The sequence below is a fragment of the Saccostrea echinata genome, unplaced genomic scaffold (genome assembly GCF_033153115.1).
Source record: "Saccostrea echinata isolate AGI-Se365-2 ecotype Australia unplaced genomic scaffold, CSIRO_AGI_Sech_v1 ptg000009l, whole genome shotgun sequence".
In the NCBI taxonomy this organism is placed as follows: domain Eukaryota; kingdom Metazoa; phylum Mollusca; class Bivalvia; order Ostreida; family Ostreidae; genus Saccostrea; species Saccostrea echinata.
This window is the reverse complement of record NW_026889758.1, coordinates 44,605,896-44,633,464: the sequence shown is the minus strand read 5'-3', so window position 1 is coordinate 44,633,464 and position 27,569 is coordinate 44,605,896. Positions and strand designations below refer to the sequence as shown.

The 27,569-nt window shown below is 33.7% G+C and overlaps 2 protein-coding genes across 2 annotated transcripts; one reads left to right on the top strand and one right to left on the bottom strand.

The window, feature by feature from the left end:
- Window positions 1–158: 158 nt before the first annotated feature.
- LOC133182658 (translin-associated protein X-like) lies at window positions 159–7,277 on the bottom strand. Its single transcript, XM_061317513.1, has 4 exons — window positions 7,187–7,277; window positions 4,878–5,037; window positions 2,456–2,589; window positions 159–989 (listed from the first exon to the last, which is right to left on the bottom strand). Exons 1-4 carry the CDS (start codon window positions 7,227–7,229, stop codon window positions 502–504), a joined length of 825 nt encoding a protein of 274 aa, XP_061173497.1. The 5' UTR covers window positions 7,230–7,277; the 3' UTR covers window positions 159–501.
- A 4,093-nt stretch (window positions 7,278–11,370) lies between these two features.
- On the top strand, window positions 11,371–27,341 carry LOC133182793 (endoribonuclease Dicer-like). Its single transcript, XM_061317636.1, has 17 exons — window positions 11,371–11,487; window positions 15,781–15,876; window positions 16,049–16,211; window positions 16,488–17,929; window positions 18,471–18,572; window positions 18,794–18,945; window positions 19,199–19,340; window positions 19,486–19,561; window positions 19,671–19,819; window positions 20,033–20,209; window positions 20,445–20,658; window positions 21,196–23,243; window positions 23,340–23,542; window positions 23,759–24,017; window positions 24,359–24,512; window positions 24,681–24,756; window positions 25,201–27,341. Exons 1-17 carry the CDS (start codon window positions 11,371–11,373, stop codon window positions 25,361–25,363), a joined length of 5,733 nt encoding a protein of 1,910 aa, XP_061173620.1. The 3' UTR covers window positions 25,364–27,341.
- Window positions 27,342–27,569: the final 228 nt, after the last annotated feature.

Here is a 27,569-nt window from a genome sequence, read left to right as displayed (position 1 = left end):
GTACAGGTATGGTTGGATTTCTGAAGTTTTCTAAAACTTAAACAATGTTTTTATTTAGATATTGCATCAATTCCTGTTCAAGGTTGAATATGTTAAGGTAATAATTGTTATATATATCATTCTGGATACAGAATGAAATAATTAAAAAAAAATCAAAATAAAAGTGCTTTCTTATTTATTTCTCTCTGTGATAACAAATTGATCAATTTTATGCAGAAAGATAACATAGTTCAAATAATATGTACATCTTTCGTACATATACCCAGTAGTACCTGAACCTTGAAATATCTGAACAAGAACTGGACCTGTTGCAAGAAATAAGGGAAACTAAATACTCTTCACTGTACTATGTACATGAGTTTTCTTTGGCCATTAATGCCTTGGCCCATACAGTCTTTCAACAGTATTATTTTTTTTTATCAAGTGAAAATGCAACCAAGAGAAGAAGTGAGTTCCCTGGTAGACTCAGTTCATAAACTCCCGGTCCTGTTTAAAAGTTCTTCAATCATCAATATCTCGCTCATCTAAGTAAGACATTTCTCCTACTGGTGCTGATCTGAACACATCCTTCAGCATCTCTTTAGGAATCTCTGAACCCCGGATCTGTAGAGTATAGCATGCTGCCTCCACCTTCCTTAAACTCTGTCTTAAGGTGCTGACCTTACGGTTCATTTCTCTGGATACCTGGCCCACAGATTCAAATCCTCCCAACATGTTACGTAAATAAGCAGAAACATTGTTGGGTGTGTCCAAGTCACCAGAACCCACACTATTGATAGCAAATCTCATAAGTTCCCCTGTAAGATCAGCCAGACCCAGAATGTACTCAGAGGGAGGAACATGAACACTGATTGTCTTCTCCTGAGAATTCTCTGTGTCACTAGAGGGCACTATAAAATTTAAGTCTGCCTGTACTTGGTCCAAACTGACAAGTGTCTTGCTTTTGAGGTAGTGATAAAAGGCTACAGCTTCGATGTACTCTTGCAGACCTGTTGAAAATGGTAGAGAATTATTCATTTACAGCAAAATGAACGAAAGACATGCAAATATAGCTGTCTGCATAACACATAGGTAATCAGAAATTACAAAGCTCACCTCAACGAATGTTGTCTTTACGTAAGGTAAAGTCCCACACTAAATGAAAAATTTAGTTGTGTGCATCCCTAAATGTAACTTTTATGCAATTTTGGTCTGATAAGGTTTGCAGTTACTTGGGAATAGACTTACCTAAAAACTTAAAACTAGTCACTCATCCAGAAAATGTAAGTCAAATCCAGCATCTGTAGCAAGTTTGAGAGTGTTCATCCCATGATGCATCATCCATGCCAGTTTGGTTCAGATAGGCCTTACATTTCTTGGTAATGAACCTGCTCCAAAAACTTTAACCTGGTCAATCATCCAGAAAATGTAGGTCAGATCCAGCATCAGAAGAAAAGCCTGGTAGTTTGCATCCTTAGATGTATCATCCATGCAAGTTTGGTCAACATAGGCTCAAGTTACTTGGAAATGAGATCTGCTCCAAAAAATTTAATATGGTCACTCATCTGGAAAATGTAAGTCAGATCCAGAATCCAAAGCAAGTCCAGTAGAATGCACTCTTAGATGTATCATCCATGCAAGTTTGGTCAATATAGGGCTTATAATTACTTTAAAATGAGATCTTTTCCAAAAACTTTAACCTGGTCACTCATCCAGAAAATGTAGGTCAGATCCATCACCCAAAGCAAGTCCGGTATTGTGCATCCTTAGATGTATCATCCATGCTATCTTGGTCAACATAGGGCTTACAGTTACTTTGAAATGAGATCTGCTCCAAAAACTTTAACCTGGTCACTCACCCTGTAAATGTAGCTCAGATCCAGTATCCAAAGCAAGACTATCTTTAGATATATCATCCATGCAAGTTTGGTCATTCTTTAGCTGAAATCTGAAACCTTGACTGGTACAATAAAACATACTAGAAGCATCCTCCATGCATATCTGATTAATATAGGGCATAGAAGTACCGTATATACTCACCTATAAGTCAGTCAGCCTATAAGTCGGTTGCATTTTTTAAGCTTATATCAGAGGGATTGACCTTCTAAAATACCAATCATTTTATGACTCGCCTATAAGTCGGAAACAGAGTTTTGGACCAAAGTTTAACTCCCAAAAAACCGACTTATAGGCGAGTATATACGGTACTTGAATAGAAATCTGCTCCAAAAACTTTAACCTGGGATGCTGATACCAATGCCGACGATATTACATAAGCTCCCCCCCAACTTTGTTGAGGTGAGCTAAAAATCAACTGGACTTTGTGATACAGGAAGCCATAATCTCAATGGTACTGATCTACAATATGCACAAACTGTCTACAGCTAATAAGCAGATTAAGCTGAAATTAAATTTGTGTTTACTGTTTCATGTTTCACTAAAATGTAAACTTCCCAAAGAAACAAGAAAAGCATACCTGCAGAATAAGCTCTCAAAAACTGGTATGGATCCTCTCCATGAAGCTCTTTTGCCATCGGTAAAAACTTCTGTTGTTGGATGTCTCGAATCTTTTTCCATGCCTGCTCCAGTTTCTCATTATTTTTATCTGACCTATTTGATAATGGTGCAAATCAGTGTCCATGAATGTTAGTGCATGGATTTTTGTTGTGCTTCTTTTGAAAATGTTTTGCACATTCTAAGAATATCCTCGCACCATATATATATATATATATATATATATATATATATATATATATATATATATATATATATATATATATATATATATATATATATTAGGGATGGCAATCGAATACAGAATTGCTAATCGGTTAACCGCAAGACGTTCCGACCGATTAGTCGGTTAATCGTATCAAAATACACTGTACACATTTTTGGACATCTTTTTTCACGTATCTCTATTCATATACACAAGAAGACTAAAAAATGTTAGAAGTTAGAAATATTCTGTTTATCTTGATCAGGAACCTACATGTACATATATTTTATTTCAATTTCATTATACAAGAAACTTGAAACATGCGTGTCTGTAAAATCAGACATTGATAATTTTCCAGAGCAGATGTCTCACAAGTTCATTCTGCAGTGTCACCTTAATCAAAACTAGTACTATGTCTGAACTTTCACTTAATTTACAATGTTTGTCTAATGATATAATTTAATAGATAGCGGGAAAATATAGACATACATGTACTAATTCACAGTGCTCAACAGTGATTTATTTAATATCATTAAAGAATTACAGGACGTGATGTTTTTAAAAACAGTAATTAACACTTCACAAACAGACCAATTAACCCGCTATCTCAATCCGGAGAGCAATAATTATCCCCCCCCCCCCCAAATAAGCTTAAACAGATAGGTGAAAACGCTAAATTAACATCTTTTATGCAGAGGTTTCTTTTTTAGAAATAAATTTTAAGACAATCGAGTTTATTTATTACATATATTTTATTTTTTCCGATTAACCGATTACAGATTTTCTAACCGATTACCATCGTTCCGACCGAGTAATCGGTTAACCGGTTACAAATTGCCATCCCTAATATATATATATATATTCATAATAAGTTTGTGACCATTGCACAGTGATCTTGTTTTGCATAGCTTATTGGAAGCTTCTAAAACTTAAAATCTCCATTGCGTCATTTAAGAAAATGATATAATTTATGTTATTGTAGTTTTTTCAGCTTTTTATTTGAATCATCCATTTAAAACTAGAACTGTCCAAAAGGGACAAATACCCCCCGCTGGGTTTTTCAGAGGTGCCAAATCACTAATATTTTATGGATCTAAGAGGTGTTCACAATTTTCTTATAAACATTTAGAGTGAAAAAATAATTGCTCATTATATTTTTTTAATGAATGAAACCAAGGAACAACCTAATAAAACATCAATACCAATACATTGTAATTACATTTTTTTTTTTTAATACATTGAAAAAATAAATTGCAGCTATCTGTCATCTTTTTGAGACATGGCACTCTGCAAATTGATTGTTGAAAAAAAAAATCAATTAATTACAAAATCAAATTAATCTTGATAACTTTATATCAAATTCATTTTAAAAATCAAAGGCTGGTCATCCAGTAACTATGCACTATGACAGACAATAAATTACAATTAAGAGAATTAAAGAACAGAGATCTTTAAATTCCCAGGAGATATAGATAAGACCTGCTTGATCAGAGATGCCCTAACGACTTCCCACACTGAACTCATTAATTTATCTCTAACTGGATGCATGTCCACTCATTACTCCCAAGGGACAAATGGATTTACACTATCTGCTGTGTGATATAAAAATTGTTTTTAATACTTGATGATTTTTTGTTGTTGTTTTAATGAATAGTTTTAAGCTGTAGTTCACATTTTTGTACAGATGTTCCAGATTCTATGTCTCAAACCTTAGAAATAAATCCAAAATGACTAAGTCAATAAAAAATGAAAAAAAAACCCTGTAAAATGCAGAAAAATTATCAAACAATGTTGAAAATATCAGGTGCACATCTTCATATGGTAAATAATGAGTGTACAAATTTTCATACAATTCTATGAAATAGACTTTGAGAAAAGGTCAGGACAAAACCACATACCAGTAATAAATATGAAAAAACACCTGTAAAATGCAGAAAAATTATTCAATCATGATGAAAATACCAGGTGCACGCCTTCATATGGTGAATAATAAGTGTAGAAATTTTCAGACAAATCTATGCAATAGTTTCCGAGAAATGCTCTGGACAAAATCTCCTCTACAGACAGACGGACAGCTAGACGGACGGACAGACGGACATGGTGATTCCAATATACCCCCCCTAAACTTCGTTTGCGGGGGGTATAAAAAATAAGCATTAAAGAAGTCAGAATATATTACCCTGAGTTTCTTTGCATTAGAAAAATGACTCTTTTGCTTTCAATTGTGACATCTCGACTTAGTTTTACCAGGCGTTCATGTTTATCATGACGGAAGTCCAGCTCCTTTTGATATTCTTGGAACTGCTGAATTATGTAATTATTTTCATCAACATCCTCCCCTGAAAAGATTAATCTTACATAAAACATTGTTATATTCAAAACAACCTTGCTGTAATGCAAATTATTGATAAGTTCAAAAAATTATCAAAGCAAGAGTACAGTTATCCAGAACAAAGAAAATGATTTAAAACATTATTAATAGTAACTGAGTACAAAGTTACATGTAAGAGAAAATTTGGTAGGCCTTTAAATTCTGATCATCATCCCAAAAGCTTTTTACCAATTTCGCTTTTTAGAACAGTCCTTTTCAAGTTTGTTGACCAAATCTCTCTCTCTTAAGGTTTTAAACATATATGCTCTACCAACTGAGCTATTTGGCCACCAGCAATCGAACCCAACTGACCACCACATTTTTCCCTCCTTAAAGGTATTCCCCCTGGAAGACACCAACACAGGCTTTTCCCTGGCATGTCTTTCACCTGTCACTTCTGGGGGGTTGCACAACACGAAATGCAATGGGAGAGGAGAAAAATGTGACTGACCAGACCGGGATCTGAACCTTGGGCCCCTAAATCTCCAGTCAGGTGGTCTATCAACTGAGCTATCTAGCCACTGGTGATAGTACCTGTCTGACAGCAACATTCCTCCCTCCTTAAAGGTCTTTGCCCTGAAGACATCAACCCAGCTAGTCTCTTCCCTGGCAGATCTTTCGCCTGTCACTTCCAGGGCATGGCACCAAATGTAACAGGAGAGGAGAGATATGCGAAAGACCAGAACAGGATTTGAACCTGGGCCCCTTGAATCTCTTTACCAACTGAGCTATCTGGCCACTGGTAACTACCATTAATACACATGCACTCACTCACACACACATCACGATATAAATTATTGCTTGCGTAACTATCATTATGCATGCACTCACTCACCCACACACACACAAGTGCATTGTTTTTGAACATATTTTATTGACAATGTGTCAAAGGGATTGGACACAAGTTCTAAAAACTTAGATAGTCCTCTCCCACAAGTGCGTTACTACATCCGCTCCAACTTTGTTGCAAGGGGATAAAAATCAGACCATATTTAATGTGTGAGTTAACTGTGAGTTTATGTCCAATTTTAATAACCAACTGTGAAAAAAAAAATCATATTTCTTCACCATTGAATCTTGATTCTTAATCACCTCTAGTAGTGCTAATTTCAGATTCAGCATAGCTAGTCTTACTGCACATATTTCTTGTTTTTATATTACATTGCATCTTGTTCCACCATGGTGAAACAGCATTTAGAAAACATTACAATGTTTTAGAATATAATCCTCAAGAAAATTTGGTCTTAGAAATATTCGTGATATTGAATTTACATTGCATTATTTCATAGTACAAACCACCAGAAGTTGAAACAAGGACTTGTTCGCATCCAGATAGAACCTGGAATTTACTGGCCCCAGTCCAGCAGGCTATCAATTTTTTGGAGCCATGTACAGTGTTTTTTTCCCTCTTTAAGTTTGTGTGTTTTACCCTGATAAGAAGATAGGTTTTTGACTTTAAGGTGAACGCTAAACATAATAAAAACCTGGAATGGTCTACTGTAATTGTCACCAGACACAGATTATTCTAATTTATATAAGCCAGACAGAAGAGAATACATAATGCATCTTCCCACAGGTACTTGGGAATTGGTTTATAAATATGTATACCTACTGAATACTTATAAACCAAGACCCAAGTACATTAATCTCAGCGGGATCCATAGAGCCTAAAAATTTTGGTCTGGTGTCTCTACGTAGATCCGTAGAGACAACAGGCCCCAAGACCATAAACTGAGAACAGACTTAAGTCAAAATTTTAAACCAATATAACTTTTGAAATAATTTTGATAATGAAACAAAATTTTTATCATATATTTGAATTTAAATGTTATGTAAAATTGCAAATTTTTACGCAAATACATTAAATAAAACTCAAGATATTAAAAATCAAAATTTTGACTTAAGTCTATTCTCAGTTTATGGTCTTGGGGCCTGACCAAAAGTTTTAGTCTCTACGGACAAGTACATGTGCATCGTCCTCAAAACCAGCGAAGTCCTATCATAGGCTTAAAGGGCCTACGATCCTGCGTCATCACATCCACCTGCATTTCTGTAGAGTTACATACTTTGCAATCAATAAAACATTGAAGAGAAATTAATGTAAAAAGCAATTTTACCAGTTTTCCCAATTTTGGGTTTCTTTCTCAAACAGTCTTCCATCAAGAAAATTTTGATATGAATCACGAACCCGACCTACTTTCATTTTCAAAAGTAATAGATTCTTCTTTTCAATAGTGTCAAATGGTAATTATATATTCTATATGTATTCCTAAAAACACGTCCTGATTCCCTAGACAACAATTTTGAAAATGTTGAATTGAATTTTTTTCCATAATTGACTTAAAAAAACTTATATCCATTTTGATTTATGTCCAAAAAAATTAATTCATTAAATAAATTATAATAATAAAATAAAACTAGAAATCTGACCAGTCAGCAAGGGCCCCGCTGAGGGGTAGTAATATAAGGGTGCAGATTAGGGGATGAGAATTTCACTTGATTCCAAAAAATTTCAAAATAATAAAGAATAAGCAACTGCTAAATATCCAACAATCTGTAAATATAGTAATTATCCTTGTATTTACATAAGGCAGTAAAAAACATCATAGTATTACCTATAACTCAATTAAATGTATATTTAAAAATGAATGAAGCATGTGCTTTCTAAAATGCCAGCCTTCAGTGAATGCAAATATCACCCAGGCTTGACCTTAACTTCAAAACAAATATCAGTTGCAGACAAAGGTGTTAATTAATCTTAAAGTGACAGAGAGATAACCCTCTAAAATATTCTGCAAACCAGCAAGATAATCAAACCCACGGGATTAATTATACTGCTCTCTCAACCTTTTCTTCTAAGTTTACAATAAGAACTTTTTCAGCAATGATAGAATGAGGTTATTATCTGAATACCCTTTAAAATAATTAGTATTCTTGAATTTATACATAAGGCAGAAAAAAAAAGAAAAAAGAAAATAATAATAAAAACGATATCTTTATCTATGTCTTGTTTTTAGAATTCAATAAAATCATAACTCATTGTGTATTTTAACAAAATAAAGTATGAACATTATTTAAATCCACATTTCAGAGAATGTAAACATCATTCAGAATTGACCTTAAATTCAAAACAAACTTCATTTGCAGACAGAGGTGTTAATTAATCTAAATGTGGCAGATAAAGATAAATGCTTTGGATTTTCTTCAAGAGGAAGGTTAATTAATCCCAAGATACTCATTGCAGCCTTTCATAGTTTGCAATAGGAACATTCTCAGCAGTTATCTTTCTTTGCCCATTCTCTCTTATATAAAGTTAAGGAATATACCCCACCACCCCACTCCAAACCGGATGACATAGAGAACCAAACTTAGCATCAAAATATGTCTTACTGCCTATTCAACCAACATACCAAATTTGAACTTAATTGGTCAACCCTAAAAAAAGTTATTAGAAAAAAACAGAAAATTTGTGGACGGAAGAATGACAGACGGACAGCTAGACAGACAGACGGACAGACAGACAGACAGACAGAGTGATTACTATAGGGCACCCGCAAATCCTTGTGGGGCCCTAATAAAATAATAATAATAACTCGCCTCATGACCATAAACTGAAAATAGACTTAATTCAAAAATTCAAATTAATTTAACTTTTAAAATGCTCTAGATAATCAAACAAATTAAATTTTATCAAGTATTTGAAATTTATAAAAACCTGTAATTTTTAAAACATAGTGAGAATCAAAATTAATTTTGACTCAATATGTTCTCAGTTTAACACCTGGCTCCGGGGCCATAAAACTTAGATAAGCTCACATTTGATCTCAGTCTCACTTTTCTACTATGAATTCCTTTGGTAAAATTAAGTGCAAACTAGGAGATCAAAAGTGGTGTTTGGGGACAGGACTCATCTATTCAAGTGTGTGATGCTACAGTCATCATAATTGAAAGCTCAAAGCCAACTGGAATGCATTTAATTACTAAATTGGTAATTTACTGTAACGAAACTGAATGTCGAATTATGCCAAAACGGGTAAGTATCAGGTGAGATACTGATACAGAAATTGGTGCTTGAGATTAAAAATGCAAGTATTAATCAAGTCTAGTATAGGCCCAGATGATCCAGGCTAATTGCAGGTGCCTTTCAGTAAACGTCATGGAAATCAGATGTAAAATTCATGTCGTATGGACTATAAGAATGTTCAACCTTCATTCTCTGATACCTAAAAGAATCTCACAAAGAGGCGATGCAAACATTTGAATGAAGTTTTATTTATTTATTTTTTTTAAAGAATTTTCATTATAAGTCAAAGTTGTTCCTTATACGTCATAGCATGTATGATACCGGTTAAGCGCCATCTTAAACTGAAATAACTGCTTCAGAAGATATCTTTAGTTAATTTAAGATATCATTCGATCAATCCATTATTGCACACAATAGTTGAATTGATGCGCACATTCAGAATTTTGCGATTTCAGTTGAATCCAATTATTGCTCACATTTAAGGAATTGATGCGCATAAGAATCCAAATGAAGACAGCATTTACTTCAATTACTGTAGAAATTGAATTCTTGCTCTCTTCAATTCAATTACTGTGTGCATCAATTAAATTGTTGATATAAATTTTTCATTTGCGCATATCAATTCAGCATATTAATCATGATATCAACGATAGTAAAAAGGAATATATTTCGCGTGTGTACTCCTTGTGACAAGACCTTTCTTTGGGTACCAACATAATTTTACCTGTTAACCTTGACCTTGGAGTTTTACCCACTTTTGCAAAATTTTACCAAACTTTAACCTTGGCTATAACTTTTGAATGGTTGGTGCTAGGGCTCTCAAATTTCACAAGTGTATTCCTGACTTTGGAGTTTGACCTACTTTTGAAAAACTTTAACCTTGGCCACAACTTTTGAATAATTGGTGCTAGGCCTTTCATATTTCACATTTTGATCTCTTGACCTTCAAGTTTGAACTACTTTTGCCAAAATTTACCAAACATTAACCCTGGCCATAACTTTTGACCAGTCCTTTTTCTGGGGGGTACCAACATTTTTTATCTTGACCTTTGAGTTTGACCTACTTTTTAAAAACTTTAACTTTGGCCATAACTTTTGAATGGTGGGTGCTAGGACTTTTATATATCCCATGTGCATTCCATGTGACATGACCCTTCCTTGGGTACCAATATTTTTGATCTCATGACCTTGACCTTTGACCTACATTTGGAAAAAAACTTTAACCTTGCCTATAACTTTTGAAGGGTTGCTGCTAGGGCTTTCATATTTTACTTATGGTTGGTACTAGGGCTATTATATTTCACATGTGGCATTCCCTGTGACAAGACCTTGGGTATCAATATTTTTGAACTCTTGATCTTGACCTTGGATTCTGGCCTTGAGCTGCCATATGGGGGAATCAGTGTTTCACAAACACATCTTGTCAAATTATAGTTTGTCATTGGCTTGTATCTCCCTGACAGCTTGCATTCTTTTTTTTCTAAATTATAAATGTGATATTCTATATTGAACCCCATTTCTTGAAGTTCAAAGTCACATGAATATTACACTCGAGGTTCTTCTATATGTATTTTTTTCATTAACATGTACATTTTCATTAACAATTTAAAAATATGAAAATAATGTAAACATAAGTCAGCTACATATAGTATACATGCATTTACATGGTATATGAATAACTGGATTGCAAAATGACAACAGCAGTTACAGCTGTGACCAGTCTGGATTACACATATAAACAAGTATGCCTGAATAATGCAAAGACTTCCCAATGACAGTAAAACCTGCTTTTACAAAAGTGCCAGAGTTGGACAATTTTGCTTCCTTATAAACATAAATCATGATATCCATCATAAATTTACAACATGATTGAAAACCATGAGAAAGGAAATTTACTTTGTTGTAAGGTCAAAATTATTAAAAGCATGTTTGTTATAAGCATGTTTTACTGTATTAATGTGATCAAGATTATCCATGTATATTAAAAAAAAAATCACATAATGATAGAAAAGAGCTCTGGTGAACCAAGCTGAAATTAAAGGTGAAGTCTTGGTACCATTTAAAAATCTCTTTGTGATTTGTCAACATACCGGTATATTGTAAGAAAAACCTGATAAGCTTAGGTACTTTGCACTAGCTGACACAAAATCAGGAAAATTTCATTTTTTCCCAAACAGTATTTTAGACTTTAAAACTCTTGGAACATGCCTAATAGTTAGTGACACTCTAGTGGTTCTCCGTATTTCTGTCACTGATTTATCTATCTCACATTTGTCAATGTTAGCAACTGATTCAGTAATTCTGTCTGTGGTACGTTCACTAATTCCATGTAAATACGTCTTATACATATCATCACACACAAACACGAGACTTCTTGGTTCCAGCAAAATGGAGGTTAGAAATCGGTCCTCAAATGAAGTTTCAGGCTAAAAAATACCAGAAAAAGAGCTTATTACAAAACCGGTATAAATTTGAGACATATTATCCAACTGTGCTTTACACATAGCACAAGTACCATACTAAACTGCATTTTACTCTTTTTTTTGTTTTTGATTTGACCCTTCAAAAGGAAAATAAACATTTGTGACAGGGGTTTATGATGTAATAAAAACACCTGCAGGTTCAATCATGTATTTATTCTATATTCAATCATCATAAAAGTATTTGCAGTCCTATTTGTGGAATAGAGCTGACTCCTTCTTTTGATGTCAGAGTATTAATAAATAAATGTTGACTATGTACAGTTTCTTTCAAACAGTCAGTCTATTTTCTTTGAATTATAAAATGGTCATAAAGTACATGTATATAGCCATGAACAGTCAGCTGAAAAGTGTCTTTGTCTCAGGTCAGGAATTTGGAGGTAAAATTTAAACCAATGAAATTGAAGTAGGATGAATACTACTCATGTACCCTTGATACAGGTGTACAAGTAGTACCATGGGTGGATCTAAAGTTTTATTTATTTGATTGTTTATTTTATTTCTGATCAATTAATTTATTTAGAGGCCTAGTTAACTTTATTTGATAAATTATTTTATTAATATTAATTCATTTATACATATTATCAGTATTAGTCAATGTTGATTATAACACATTCTTATAGAAGTTTTTAGTTTAAAATCATTTGTTTCATATTCATTAATGTATAATTAATTTGAATATGATAATAATTAAAACAGCATAAAACTATCACTATTACACATTTTTGAGCATTTCACATTTGTCAGTCTGTTAAAGTGGTAACATCAAAGATAAAAGAACAAAGATTGCAATTTAATTTTCTGTTTTCAGTTTCTGCACACGTAAATATTACATAAATTATTAAAAGATTATGCCAACGTTTTGTTTCAATTGTTTGTACTTTTACTTCAGCTTGACACAAGATTAGTTTTTTTTCAGCAAAAGATCAGAATATCCTAGAAAAATTTACAGAAAGATAAGGCAGTCAACATACCTCTTCATCACATGATTGGCTCTCTGATTTGATTGGATGATAGAACTCCAGCAATATATGAGACCCAAGACTTATTGTTGACACAACTGGGAAGAATAGAGAGCCATCCTCGTGTGGCTAGAAAGGCCAAAAATTGAAATTATTCTTTAACTTTATAAATAGATGCAAAAAAACTTATAACAACTTGAAGATTAAGACATGGAAAAATAAGTCAGATTAGGTAGTGTAAATTAAAGGATGCAAATGTAAATCATATCTTTTATAATTCAGAATCATTGCATATTACAGAATACAAATTAAGATATCACAAACTTTTTATTTTACATATATGCAACAAACTAAACTGTTTATACCATTATTCCTTGCCCAGGCAGATACTCATTAACTAGCACATGGTTTGGCAGTTTGTTGTCATATAATCCTATAGCAGCTACTTTTTCTGTGTAGATTTTTAACCACTGAAAGAATCATTATAATATTGCAATTCACCTGCTGCATAACATTTTTACTGGCTTCAATATACGTATTTTAAAAAATAATAAAGTTACAGCAAATATACTGTATCTGGAGTTTTATATGAAGAAGTAAATCAATAATAAACTTTACTTTAGGTATCTCTTCTGCCACCATGCCCTTGGGGTGAGGCAAACCACCTGTTAAAAAAAATCATAGCTCATTGACAAGATTTGCAAGATCTTGTTTCTGTAGAAAGTAAAACATTCTTCTACAGTAGCATAGTTTTTCTACCATTTTCGTTGGTTTTACCTCAATATTTCTTCCCAAAAATATAATTAAAAAAAAACTTTTTGTATGACAAAAAATGAGGACTTGCCCCAGTTCTGTAATCTTCTGTTGGAGAGTTGTGTCCACTTGGGTTTAGGTGCAGAGTTAACCTGCTGTAGAAGGTATTTTTCCTCCTCTTCAGTAATGAAGTTTGGAATATAATAGATAGTTGGTGGAGCCTAAAAATCAAAGTTACTGCATTTTATCTGTGGGGTAGGTATTCATTGACAAACATGCAAAATTCATTAGCGACAAGAATCAAGATAAAACAAAGTGTTTTTAATATGCATAAATTGCTTTGATATTGTCATATTGTGTATGATATCTTAAAAGATGCCCATGAGGCTCTTAAACACAGGTGTTGAACTTGATAGCTGAAAATCTGTTCCATATAGTGCACACTTAGTTTATATTTATTCATGTTATGAAACATTTTACAGCAATTTCTCTTTACTGAAAGCTTGTTGATTCTTTATATGAACACCAGTAAAAGAGTAAACAATTTTTCTTGTATAATCAGATATAGATCTAATATCTATGAAATGCGGTGAACATAGTCCGAAAAACCTGACGTTAAATTCCAGGCTTTTTTCACAATTTTGATATTTTACATGCCTGGCACGTAAAATATATAGAGGATATTCAATGTTTTGTAGTTGGATATGGAATTTATTTCACGAGTGAGACAGGATTTTTTTTTATATTTTCACGAGTGCGAAGCACAATTGAAAATATAAAAAAAAATCCTGTCTCACTCGTGAAATAAATTCCATATCCAACTACAACACATTGAATTTTCTGTTTATTACATTTTCTTTCCTTTTCCCTTTGCCTCTGTCTTTTCTTAACACAGTGTCATAGGCTGTGACGTCGACGTCATAGTTGAGACGTCATAGCATTGAAAACATTGTAACATGGATTTTAGCAACATATTTGGGAAGAAAATGGCAGTTTTAGTCTCTATCAAGATGGCTTAGTTACTATCTCTATCTTAATACAGGCCAGAAATTATTTTTTACTTATTTTGATATTCTTTCACACTGTGAGAGAATATCACTTTTATTCGATAGATAAATCGCAGTATTTCATTGTTGAAAATGTAATAAAAAAAAAATAGTAAAAAAGCCAGGAAAACGTCAGATATTTCGGACTATGGTGAACATTGTGATGCAGACGAAAAATGTTATTCATTATTGCCAGTAAGATTTGTTTACCCATTGCTTTCAGAAATGTCAGATTCAGTCTTACTGAAACTAAATCAAAGGTCAATGAAAGATGTTAAACCTGTTCAACTCTGCATTTCTCCAAATCGTTCATGTCAAATACACAAACTAAACCCAAGAAAGGGATCTTCACAATTTTTGCAGTGTTTATTATCGACGTTCTGATTGGTGAGAATGAAAAAAATGTCCAATGAAAATGGCTGTTTTATTAGACTCACTGGTTGAGAGAAACAATGATCAGCATGATGATGTGAAACTCAAATCCTTTAAATTAAAATCCTGTGTAACATCGTAGCTAGCTTCGCCAAGGTATATATGTGTAGATCGTTACATGTGAGATTGTGCGGTAGGGTGCACGAAGAAAAAGAACGTGCGATTTTATTTTTAACTGGAATTTTCTCATCAATACAGAGAACTGAAGCGAGTGGAATCATTAGGAATTGTCATGATGAGGTCATATATAAGTACTCAGGTTATTGTATGCATGGAAGATGCTCAGTTTTATCTGCACATGCATCTTATAATACATGTGCATATATATATATAGTGCATTATAATTGGTGTTGGTATATAGCTATGTATACCATCATCCCATTTTTGGCGCTGTATCTGATCTCAACACTTGTGCTCAATAAATTCTTATGAGATTGCTTGTTGGGAAATAAATATAGATATGTAGTGATATCAAAAGAAAAGTAGGAATATGTGCATTGCCCTTTCAATCGCATTGTAATGATGCATATACCACTGTTAATCTAGATATATTGAGCAATGTTGAGGGTACAGGAATACTTTTTGTGCTTGAAGAACACATTCAAGTAAACCATGGTAGCAAAATAAGAGAATTCTTTGACCAGGGTATTTATCCTCAACCCCAAGAATTCTAGAGTGGTGCTCTATTCACTGGACTCTGAATAAATTCAAAGGCTAGCTACTTTTATGGAGTCTCTTCACTTTACATCTTTCATATTCCCTGATCTCAAATTGAATTTGATTTTTAAACCTTTGTAATTGTTACTTTTTTTGGTACATGACTGAGGCATAAATAACATGAAAAGAACATGTCTCTGGACACTTTATTAGATAGCTGAAAAATGAAAATGGTATTAATTAGTTATTGCAGGGGATTGTGTGTAGTAATTGGTAAATAGTTTTTATGCCAAAAATCCTTACAAACTTGTACATGTATATGTAGGTTTTTGACAGTATGGATTTTGGGTCTTTCAGATGGTTAAAACAGAGACAGGGACTTCCAAAAGGTTACCAAGACACCTTAGACATGAGGACATTCCTTCCCACACATTTACCCCCAGGACATACCAGGTAGCGATAATGAATGAAAAAGAAAAGGAAATGCAAGACTTTCCAATAGTACATAGCAACACTTATAACACATTTTTTGTCTTCAGAAAACATAAATATATATATCCAATTACATATTTTTTTAAGAGTAGAAAACTGAATGTTCAGCGAAATTTTCTGTACTAATTTGTAGGTGGAACTCCTTGATGCAGCATTGCAGAGGAACACCATTGTTTGTCTTGGATCAAGTGCAGGGAACACATTTATATCTGTGATGCTTCTGAAAGAGTTTTCCGGTGAGCTTAGAAAAGAGCTACAAAATGAAGGGAAAAGAAGTGTAGTCTGTCTCAACTCTGGTAAGTTTCCAGATCTTGGAAAATATTACCCTCAATTAATGCTAAAACACAGTATATATACTCATTAATTATATTTTCATACTGTAAATATACTTATTTCCATGTCATAATTTCACAGAATCATCTGTAGGCAGAAAATTATGTAATTTGTTTTTTTGGATTTTGTAAATTAATCCCATCTGGAAAAAAGTAGGTATACAGTATCTGAGAATCTACAATGATGTTGTAATAGTTTAGCTGCATTTATAATTACTTGTGATACCACTTTTATTGCAGATGATGCTATGCAAGAAATGTCACAAGTCATCAAACATCATAGTGATCTTGGTGTAGTCCCATTACCAGAAATGTTTGAAGATGAATCAAAATTAAGAAAACTGCTTAATGAACATCAAATCCTGGTAACAAAGCCTGCAGTGTTCAATGATTTACTGCTGAAAAGTATCCTTCTACCAGCTCAACTAAGTCTAGTCATATTGGAAAACTGTCACCTTATTCTTCAGCAAGACCACCCCTACCAAAACATTATGAAAAAAATAAATGACTTTGTCCCCAGATTATCTTCACCTAGAATCCTGGGTTTGACTTCTTCATTTATTAGTCAAAAATGTCAAGATCCAGGAGAATTGGAAAGCATCATCAAGTCTTTAGAAGATGATCTTTGTGCCAGGGCAGAGACGGCCACTCTAGTTATAGCAGAGAGGTATGGGATCCGACCTAAGGAAAATCTGACATACTGTGATAACTACGAAGATGAGACTGGTACTCTGTTAATGTTGGATGACGTGTTAACTAATGCTCTGGACTTTTTGAAGGAGTGCAATATGGAAGATGAAGAGGATGATGACCGTGATCCTAAAGATATTCCCATCTTCGTCTTCACTGAATGTCTCAATATCCTTTACACATTAGGCCCATGGTGTGCATCATGCATTGCAAGCATGTTCATCAATCAGATAGAAAAGGTGGATAAGCATGAAACAGTTCCAATTCATAAGAAATTCCTAAGATATTGTTTAACACAGTTAAGGATAGTGAACACTTTGTTTGAACAAAACTTTACACCTAATTATGATGTAGAGGAGTTACTGCAGTATTCCACACCCAGAGTTTATGAATTGATTAATCATTTACGTAAATACAAGCCAGAGTATGATTTCATGATTGTGAGTAGTGGGGGTGACATGGATGGGTTTATGGGGAATGGGGATGAGGGGGGTCGAGATGGAGATAGTGATGATGATGAATCGGAAATGTCTGATGATTCGATGATCATGTCAGATGAGGAAACCTCTGACAGATCATACAAAGGGAACATTCTCCATATTGCTGTTAAAAGGGAATTAGATAATGAGAACCAGCAAAAACCTTTAGATCCTTTGAATTTGGACAATGAAAAATACCTGTGTGGCATTGTCTTTGTTGATCATCGCTATGTTGCCCTAGCCATCAATAAATTCTTAGAAGAAGTGTGTTCCTGGGATGAAAATCTGTGTTTTGTGAAGAGCCAGCATTTAACTGGACAAGGATTGAAAGACAAGAAGTCTAAGAAAGGGGGATGGAAGAAACAGGAGGAAGTTCTGAGGAAATTCAGGCTACAAGATCTTAATTTGTTAGTTTCCACAACTGTTTTGGAGGATGGAATTGATGTTCCCAAATGTAATCTTATCGTCAAGTTTGACCCTCCTCGAACTTACAAGTCATACAGTCAGTCAAAGGTGAGAGTACTAGTAAATCAGTAGTATTTGAATGCAGAGAATATGACAGTCAATAAATTTCTAGGACTGTTTAATATCTATATGTATTATGATATTTGAGCCCCAATACGATATGTATCACAATATTTTAAATTGGTTATAAAATTTTCAGTTTGTATTGAAATGAACAATATACATTTCTTTATAAATAAGAATAATTTATTCATAGAAGCTGTATATCTGTTGTAAAAACAAAATTATTTCAAACAAGTTGTCATAATCATTATGTGTTTCAAATTAATATTTATATATAGCATATTTATTTTATAAATTAAACCCCAAAAATGTTAAGTAAACAAAGAAAAAATAAGTCAGAATTTTTTTTTGTGTGATATTTTTATATTTCTACAAATGTATTGATATGCTATGGTCCTCACTCAGAATCTTTGTTATTGATATATCAATATATCATCCCAGCCCTATAGATTTCACTATTGTTTTTACGTATAGTCCATGTTACTCTATTTTAATTGATGCTGTAATACCATTTCCTTTGTTTAAGGGGCGAGCCAGGGCAAGAGATTCGGAGTATGTCATCCTGGTTGAGGAGAACAAAAGAGAGACCTTCATAAAGGAATATAATGTGTTCAAGGGAATAGAAAGTGTAAGCTGTCATATAACAGTGAACCTATATCTTAATTTCCAAAACTTCATGAAGTATACAAATAAATCACTATTTCTTGACATATCATGACAAGGTGTTAAGCACTTTGTATGCATATACATATACATGTATTTAAGATGTTTGTAATTGTCAAATAGGAAAATGAAATTTTCTGTGCATTTTCTTTATTGATAATGTTGATATTTTTTTCTATCTTTCAGGTGTTGGTAGGCAGGAGGAATGGGGATGAGGATTTAGATGATGAAGATCATCCTTGTGAGGAATTATCCTCATTTTTACCTCCATACATTCCAAACTCAGATAATCCTCAAATCTGTGTTACCATGGATACAGCTATTGCTTTTGTTAACAGGTTCTAATTCAATAAATTTTGAAGTTTTTGTGACAAAAAAGTTCTGTTTAGCATGTTTTAGAAATACTTTTTAGATTATCATTTGATTTTGCATACCAGTGTGTCATTGAAATCATTTTTCTGAATTAAATTATTCATTAAATTTAGGGCAGTTCTTATTGGATAGTCATGTACAGTACATAGAACAATGCTATTTGGGTTTTTTTCAGTATATACATTTCATTTTCATGTGATCTTTATATACATTATTTAGGTATTGTGCAAAGTTACCCAGTGATGCCTTCACCCACCTGACACCAAAGTGTACAATGCTGGAGACCCTCAGTGAGGATGGTACATTGTACACTGCCACCCTGAATCTCCCTATTAACTCCCCTTACAAACACTCTATCAAGGTATGAAATTATCTACAAAAGGAGATGTGGTTGCTTCATAATTACAGTGAATGTAAAACTTATCTTCATTAGCAAATGGGGTTTTTGTTCCCAAAGAAGTGAACTTGAGATGAATTTATTTGACATTTTATTCATTCTTATGTAGGGAGAACCAATGCCAACAAAGAATCTTGCCAAGAGAGCTGTAGCTCTAAAGCTGTGTGAATGTTTACATAAAGCAGGTAATATTTATTATATGTAAATCTGCAAATTCTTTAGGTGCTTTAAGATAGGCATAAAGTCATGCTATCAGGATGATACAGTATTAATTTTGTTAACTCTTTATCAAAGGGGAACTGGATGATCAACTGAATCCTGTGGGGAAGGAAGTCTTCAGCCTGGAGGAGGAGGAGGAGATGTCTGAGGTGGAAGATGGGGACGATTTCAGTGGAGAGGGAAGACCAGGTACCACCAAAAGAAAACAGTACTATTTCAAGAAGGTTTGTGATGGAGATTGAATCAATGATTACTGCATAATGGGAAATTTTGTTTTTATTTACATGTATATATGTTATTTTCACCCAAATATAGCAAGAAAAATAGTTGATATTAGAGTATTCTAGGAAGCAGTGCTTCATTGAACTTAATGGAACTGTGTCATACATATATAGTTAATTTTCAGAATTGCATACACTTTTTGATTTTACTTACAGTTAGCTTCCTCATTATTAAAAAGCCATCCCACAGCAGAGAAGTGCATTCTGTATAGTATAACACTGAATTTGAGCAAACCAATCTCAGATGAACAAAACACTCGAGGTCGAAAAATCTGTGCCCCTGAGGAGACTTTGAGAGGTTTTGGAATTCTTACATCCAATCAGATTCCTCAGGTAAGGTGTGACAATAAGTCACTACTGTGTTAGAACTGACAGTGTCTTTATGACTGTTAATATAAGCAAAATAAGTTTTCAGTGCGAAGTGAAATAAATACATGTACCATGTTGCACATGTAAGTCTATATACTGCAGGTTGAAAATAAATTTTGCAGATACAAACACTTTCTTATTACCATGTATTAGAAAATTTTGGAAACTGTCTTTTTAATGAAGATATTTTCTTTACAAGGTGCCAACATTCCCTGTGTATACTAGATCAGGGGAGGTAACTGCTTCCATTGACCTCCTCAGCAGTTATGTTCCTTTGTCTGAGGAGGAATTGGTAAGATTAAGGGAGTTCCACAGGTTCACATTCACCAATGTTCTTCGTCTGGAGAAGGATCCGATGGAGTTTTGTCCTGAGGAGAGTGAACTGGGATACCTCATTGTTCCACTTAATAAAGGTATTTTTATACCTCTGTTTTTCTGAAAAGTGAATTTAAATGTGCATCCTAAATGACAGAGATCATGATTAAAATCATTTTTCCCTAGAGTTAGACATCACATTTGTCAGTTATGAGTAATGGTATATTCCACAGTCTACTTTCTAAGGGTTATTTTTTTGAAGTGATTTTACAAATGTCCTAAAAAAATCCAATTGGAAAAATCACAAGATAAATTTGTCTATCTCTCTCTGTATGTGGCCCATTTTCTACCAGCTGAATTAACTCTTTTCCATTGAAATACAGTTGAACTTCGGTATTTTGAACACTGATAACTTGAATATCATGGATATGTGGAAGTGAATTTGAAGTCCCAACCATTTATTATTTAGGTATTTAATCCTTAATATCTCGAATACTTGGATATCTTGAATTTTTTCCTCAGTCCCATCGAGTTTGATATAACGAGGTTTGACTGCATTATAAAAATATTTCTCATTATTGGTGAAATAAATCTTTTGAATTTGATTTGAAAATGCATTTATGTCTGGCTTGCAGATGGCGAGGGCAAGGTAATCATTGACTGGGCCTTTGTCAAAGAAGTGGAAGAGTCCAAATCCCATGTCAGAAGGAATATTTATGACTCAAAGAGAGAACAATTTATTTTTTCTAAAGAGAACTATGAGGATGCCGTGGTGATGCCCTCTTATCGCAATGTGGACCAACCTCAACATTTTTATGTCGCTGAAATCAGGTCTGACCTTAATCCATCTTCCCCATTTCCCTCCCCAGAGTTATACAAGACATTTAGCGCCTACTACACAACCAAGTACGGTTTGACAATCACAAACTTGGATCAACCCTTGTTGGATGTGGATCATACCTCTGCCAGATTAAATCTGCTGACTCCTAGGTACATGAATCAGAAGGGAGTAGCCCTCCCTACAAGCAGTGCAGAAACTAAGAAAGCAAGGAGAGAGAATCTACAACAAAAACAAATTCTTGTCCCAGAACTCTGTGAAATCCATGTCTTCCCTGCATCACTTTGGAGGAAAGCAGTGTGTTTGCCTACTATTTTGTACAGATTGAACTACCTCCTTGTGGCAGATGAAATCCGCATGAAAATTGCAGAGGGCACTGGTATAGGATTGGTCAAGTTGGAAGAGGGTTTCAGGTTTCAACCATTAGATTTTGGATTTGATCCCAAGGAAGAAATGGAAGAGGGTGAAAGCAGCAATGTGTGCAGTGGAGCAATGAACAATGACACAGATGAAATGGAAGATGATAAAGTTATAGAAAAACCAATGAATGGTTGTGATTCACAAACTTCTAGTCATATTGATTGTGATAACACAGGGTTGTTCTCTGTAGAGAATGAGTGTGATACAAAGAAAGCAAGCTGTGATACAAAACAAAATATCAATGCAGCATTCCAAAACAAAAAGGCAGCTAATGATGACTGTGATATTCAGGGTAGTATGTCTGACAACTCAAAACATGGCAAAAATGGATTTTTGAAACATAATGATGAATGGGGCAAAACTTTGCAGGATCAAAGTTCTTGTAAATGTTGGGATAAAGTTCATATATCAGATAAAGCACTTAATGAGCTTACAACAGAATTGAATGAAATGAATATACATATCACAAATAGTCCATCAAAGAACAATCCCAACGAACCCATTTTGAGTGACTTTCCAGATGTTGGGGTATTCAGACTTTCAGAGAAGCAGGGCAAAGTTTCTCCCAAGACTGAAGATTCCAATGTGGATGTGAATTTTCCAGTTCTGTCTATTTCTTTAGATGAGGAAGTAGACTTGAGTACATTTGTGGGACCAAGTCCCTGTACCATATTGCAAGCTCTAACCATGTCTAATGCAAATGATTTTTTCAGCTTGGAAAGACTAGAGACAATTGGAGATTCCTTTCTGAAGTATGCTATTACTGTGTATTTGTACTGTACTTATCCGGGCATTCATGAAGGAAAACTGAGTTACTTGAGAAGTAAGCAAGTCAGTAATTGTAACCTGTACAGACTTGGTAAAAGAAAAGGATTTGCAGAATGCATGATTTCCACCAAGTTTGAACCTTATGAAAATTGGCTGCCTTCAGGCTATGTCATCAACGATGATAAGAGGAAAGGTCCAGTCCCAAAAGTCCTTCTGATCCGAAACAATCTTGGCCAGCTAGAAAAGGTCAAAGAGAGCAGCCTCATTGAATCTTACTGTCAGGAAAATGCCACCTTGAACTGGGTCCCCAAACTTGTAGATGTGACAGATGATCCAAATAGCAACACAGTGGGAGGAGGAATTAATCCTGAAGATGGCAGTAAACATCATTCAAATGAGGACCAGGAGGAGTTTGAGAATCAGCTTCGGGAGTTGGAGGCTTTACCTGAGAGAGTGAGGCAGGAGGAGAAGGACCAGGTGGTGATCCCCTACAATCTGCAGACTCTTCATAGCATCCCTGACAAGAGTATTGCTGACTGTGTAGAATCCCTTATTGGCTGCTATCTCACTTCCTGTGGTAAAAAAGCAGTGTTGAAGTTCATGCACTGGTTGGGATTGAAAGTTTTGCCTCAGAAGAAAAAGGGATCAAATGAAGAGGTGAGTAAGCTCATCATATCTATCAGAATGTGGAAGCAGAAGTTTAGACACAGTATGCAATACTTATAATGTGATCTGTAAAATTTTATTTGATAGGCTGAGTTGCTGAGTCTGCAGTGTCCAGAATCTCCATTACTAACTCATGTGCCTGGTTATGAGTCAATTCTGTGCCGCCTGCTAGAGGGATATGATGCCTTGGAGCAGAAGATAGGATATGAATTTAAGGATAAATCATATCTTCTGCAAGCCTTTACACATGCCTCTTATCATTACAACACAGTCACTGACTGCTATCAAAGGTTCATTTAATTTTTCATACAATTATAGTCCTTTTGTAAAAACCTATGCTTTATCTGTCAAAATATTAAAACATGTTTTTTTTTTCAGACTCTGTTAAAGTATTTGAAGTGAATGAATTGAAACCCATCAATTTCAGTATTGTTTTAAATGTTAATTAGTGATGGAAAACCTTTCAAGAAGTAAGACTGTCTAAATTAAAACTTTGTGTCCAACAGGTTGGAATTTCTTGGTGATGCCATTTTGGATTATGTCATCACTAGGCATTTATATGAAGACTCCTGTAAATATTCACCAGGCGTGCTCACTGACCTTAGGTCAGCGTTGGTCAACAACAACATATTTGCTGCCCTGGCTGTCAAGTGGGACTTTCATAAGTACTTCAAGGCCATATCTCCTCCTCTATTTGGAGTCATGGAGAAATTTGTGGCCAGACAGAAAGAACGTGAAGATGAAATTGATCTCAGTGATGATGAGGTTCGTTAAAAATTATCAATACAATTGATAATTTGAAAAATATAACTTTATTTGGGTATTTAAGATACCAAAATAGAAACTCAGATGGGGAGAAAAATATTTACTGATGTCTCACTTTAAGATATTCTTGGGATTGGACATTTTGCAGGTCAACTGTGTTATCCATTTTTAATTCATGGCTGTTGATGTATATTTGCAGTGTTCACTAAAAAAAATGCTAGCTTTCTCCCTCTCTAAATTACTGCTAACAATTGTTAAATGCAGATAATTTACCAATAGGTAGCAAAAAGTACTTTAAAAGATAATGTCCTTTCAATTAAACATCTTGTTAAAATTTTCAGGGGGAAGGAGAAGATGAGGAGCATGTGGAACTAGAGGTACCTAAAGCTCTAGGGGATATATTTGAGTCATTAGCTGGAGCTATCTACCTGGATAGTGGAATGTCCTTGGATACAGTGTGGAGAGTTTACTATCGCATCATGAAACCCCAGATAGGTACAACCTCACTAATTCACTTCTTATCATTTATGAAATATGGTTTATCTGTGAACTTTTTTTTCTTTATTGCTGCATGGATACAACCAATAATATAAAGTTTCCATAGTCTTGTAATACATATACAATATTTGAGTATAAACACAGGTATTTTTTTTTCTCTGAAAGACAAGTACCTGAAAAGCATTCCAAAGTCTCCTGTTCGTGAATTGTTGGAGATGGAACCAGAAACAGCTAAGTTTGAGTATGTTTTTCTAACAATGGAAATGATCAGAAATGGAAGTCAAATGTCAAATCATGTGCATTGATGTAATGCTGTTAGCTGAAGTAGCATTATAAGATAAAGACAATGAATTCTTTCAGTTTACGTCAAAAATGGTCATAATATGTGTTTTAGAGTACTGTAATTCATTTTTCATTAGCTTTGTTTATCATGTTTATGCATAATTCTGTAAGAGACTGCCATTTTGTAAAGTTCTCAGCAGTTATAACAGGAAATAACTCCAATTACTTATTGTGTAGAGGATGCTTAAATTATGTCAGAACATTGTACTATTAATTAAATATGCTGTAATCCAGCATTGTACATGTGCCTTGTGATTTAAAATGGAATCATAGTTTTACCAAATTACTCTTTAAATGAATGTGAAAGAAACACTAATAGATAAAAAAAATGTTTGTTTTTCAGAAAACCAGAGAGAACATTAGAGGGCAAGATAAGGGTGACCGTCAATGTGGTAACCAAAGGAGTGTTTACAGGAGTCGGTAGAAACTACAGGATTGCTAAAAGTGCCGCAGCTAAAAAAGCCCTGCGATCTATCCGGGCCATGCAGGCTGGTGGGCTTATCTAATAATAGAATTATTGGTGCTTGATAAACAGATAAAGGTCATGCAGGAATATGACCATATGTCAAAATTTCTTATAGTGCAGTATCATTCATAAAGGGAAATGTGCAATTGATATTCTCTATTGGATATATGCAATACACATGACTTAGTGCTCAAAATCTTTATATGCATGTATCAAATTTATACTGGTGAAAAAAATGATACCATCACTTAATAATTTTGCCAAAAATGTATCTGAGGGTTGTTTTAGGTCTGTTAATTACTCATAAATTTGAATAAATTATTTGCTATCCTGCAATAGATAACGGTAAAAGTTTATGGCAGTGCAGATGTGAAAATTTCCATTTCTAGTGTTCATTGGCTGGCATAATACTTAATGCAAGTTAATTGTGTGTAAACAAGTTTACATTGTAACTATCATATTGCTGCCCAACATAATATGATGTTCTTGTACAACTTATTTGTTCACTGCCTGTCTGTCATTTATATATTGTCTGATTTTCCAAAGTTTCAAGTCAGCTAATTATAATCTGATGAAATACCATATTATACAATTAGTTATATCTTCAGCACCTATTTTGCAAATACATGTAATGATCAAAGACTTATTATTTTAACTACAGATGTGAAATAATGATAGATACATGTAGATTTAGAAAATGTGTGGATTACAATCTGTTTAGGTTAGAAAATTCATTTTCAGTTCACTTACGACATAAATTTTTCATGTATTTTCAGCAATCAATTTTCATATATTTACATTCCTTGAGATTTTGTAAATGTACCTGACTTTGTTAATTAGGGCCCAACAAGGATTTGCAGGTGCCCTACAGTAATCTGTCTGTCTGTGTAGCATAAATTCTAGCTGTTTTCCCAAATGTTTTTGATTGGGGGGATATATGTATCTAAAAAATTTTTTTCACATTATTCCTCATTAAAAATATATATTAAGTTTCCTTTTTTTATTTTGTTTATTATCAAATTATCACAACCCTCCAAGCCTATCTTTAGATATATACAGTGTACCAGTGTACCTAGCATCTTGCAGCGGTCCCTTGATGACTGGTCAGTTTCTGGATGGCATAGTGAATAGAACTTTTCATAAGGTCATTTATTTAACTACACTTCTTAAATATATGACCAACATTGTTAATAACTAATGCATGTCATTAGGATGAATAAAGTTTTTTTTTTATATTTCAACTGTGAAATGCTGCAATTTATCCTTGAATGAAAATGATATTTCTACAGGTGTTATTTTTATAGAAGTGTTATTTTCAAAGCATGAAAATAACATTTGCAGCAAAAACTTTCAATTTTCCTTCCCTTTATAAAAAGTTTTAAATAAAATATACCTATATATAGCAGGAGTGAATAACCCATCCTTGCAATGACTAAAATGCCAAAGTTTCTTTAATTTGTTAAAATCCATGTTTAAATCTTTAATCTCACAACCACTTAGATATAACATAGTCTACCATCAAAGAGAGAGCTAATACATTGTAGGCAATAGGACCAAAAGGAAAACCAAAGTAAATAAACAGAAAGTTCAATGTTTTCTTATTGGATTTAGAATTTATTTCACTTATGAAACAGGATTTTTTTTTATACATGCATGCACTCACCTGGAAAAAATCTATATAAAACTGGAAATTGCAAAACTACAGGCAATTTAACAAAACATACAGTACATGGTTCTTTGTGAAGAGTTTAAACTGAATTGCTTTAGTTACTTTACCAAAACAAACATCCATGCTCATTAAAATAGTTCGTGTTGTGTAACAGCATGTATTATTTTGTAATTTTATTTCTTAAAATTTCCACTTGGTGCTGCATTTTTTGCTAAAACTGCATATCAAGCCTTTGCATGCTCAACCCTCATTCCCATCATTATGTGATGTTAATTTGTATACAGGGTTTTTTTTCTTTCAGTACATGTACTTTTAAACTATTTCTAGATTAAATAAAGAAGTCAAATTCTATGTGCTCTCTTTATTTTCTTAATTAATGCAACTACAAAAGTTTCTCTTTTGTATCAAAAATGTGATATAAAAACAGAACTTTTCTTTTAAGTACAGTATTGTGGAAGACTTTTAAAATACTTCACATTGATGTCTTGTCAGAATAAATATCTGGAGATCTATTCATGTTGCCCATCAAAATTCTTAATCCAGTTTTTGTAATCGAGGCAACTTATTCAGATTTTAG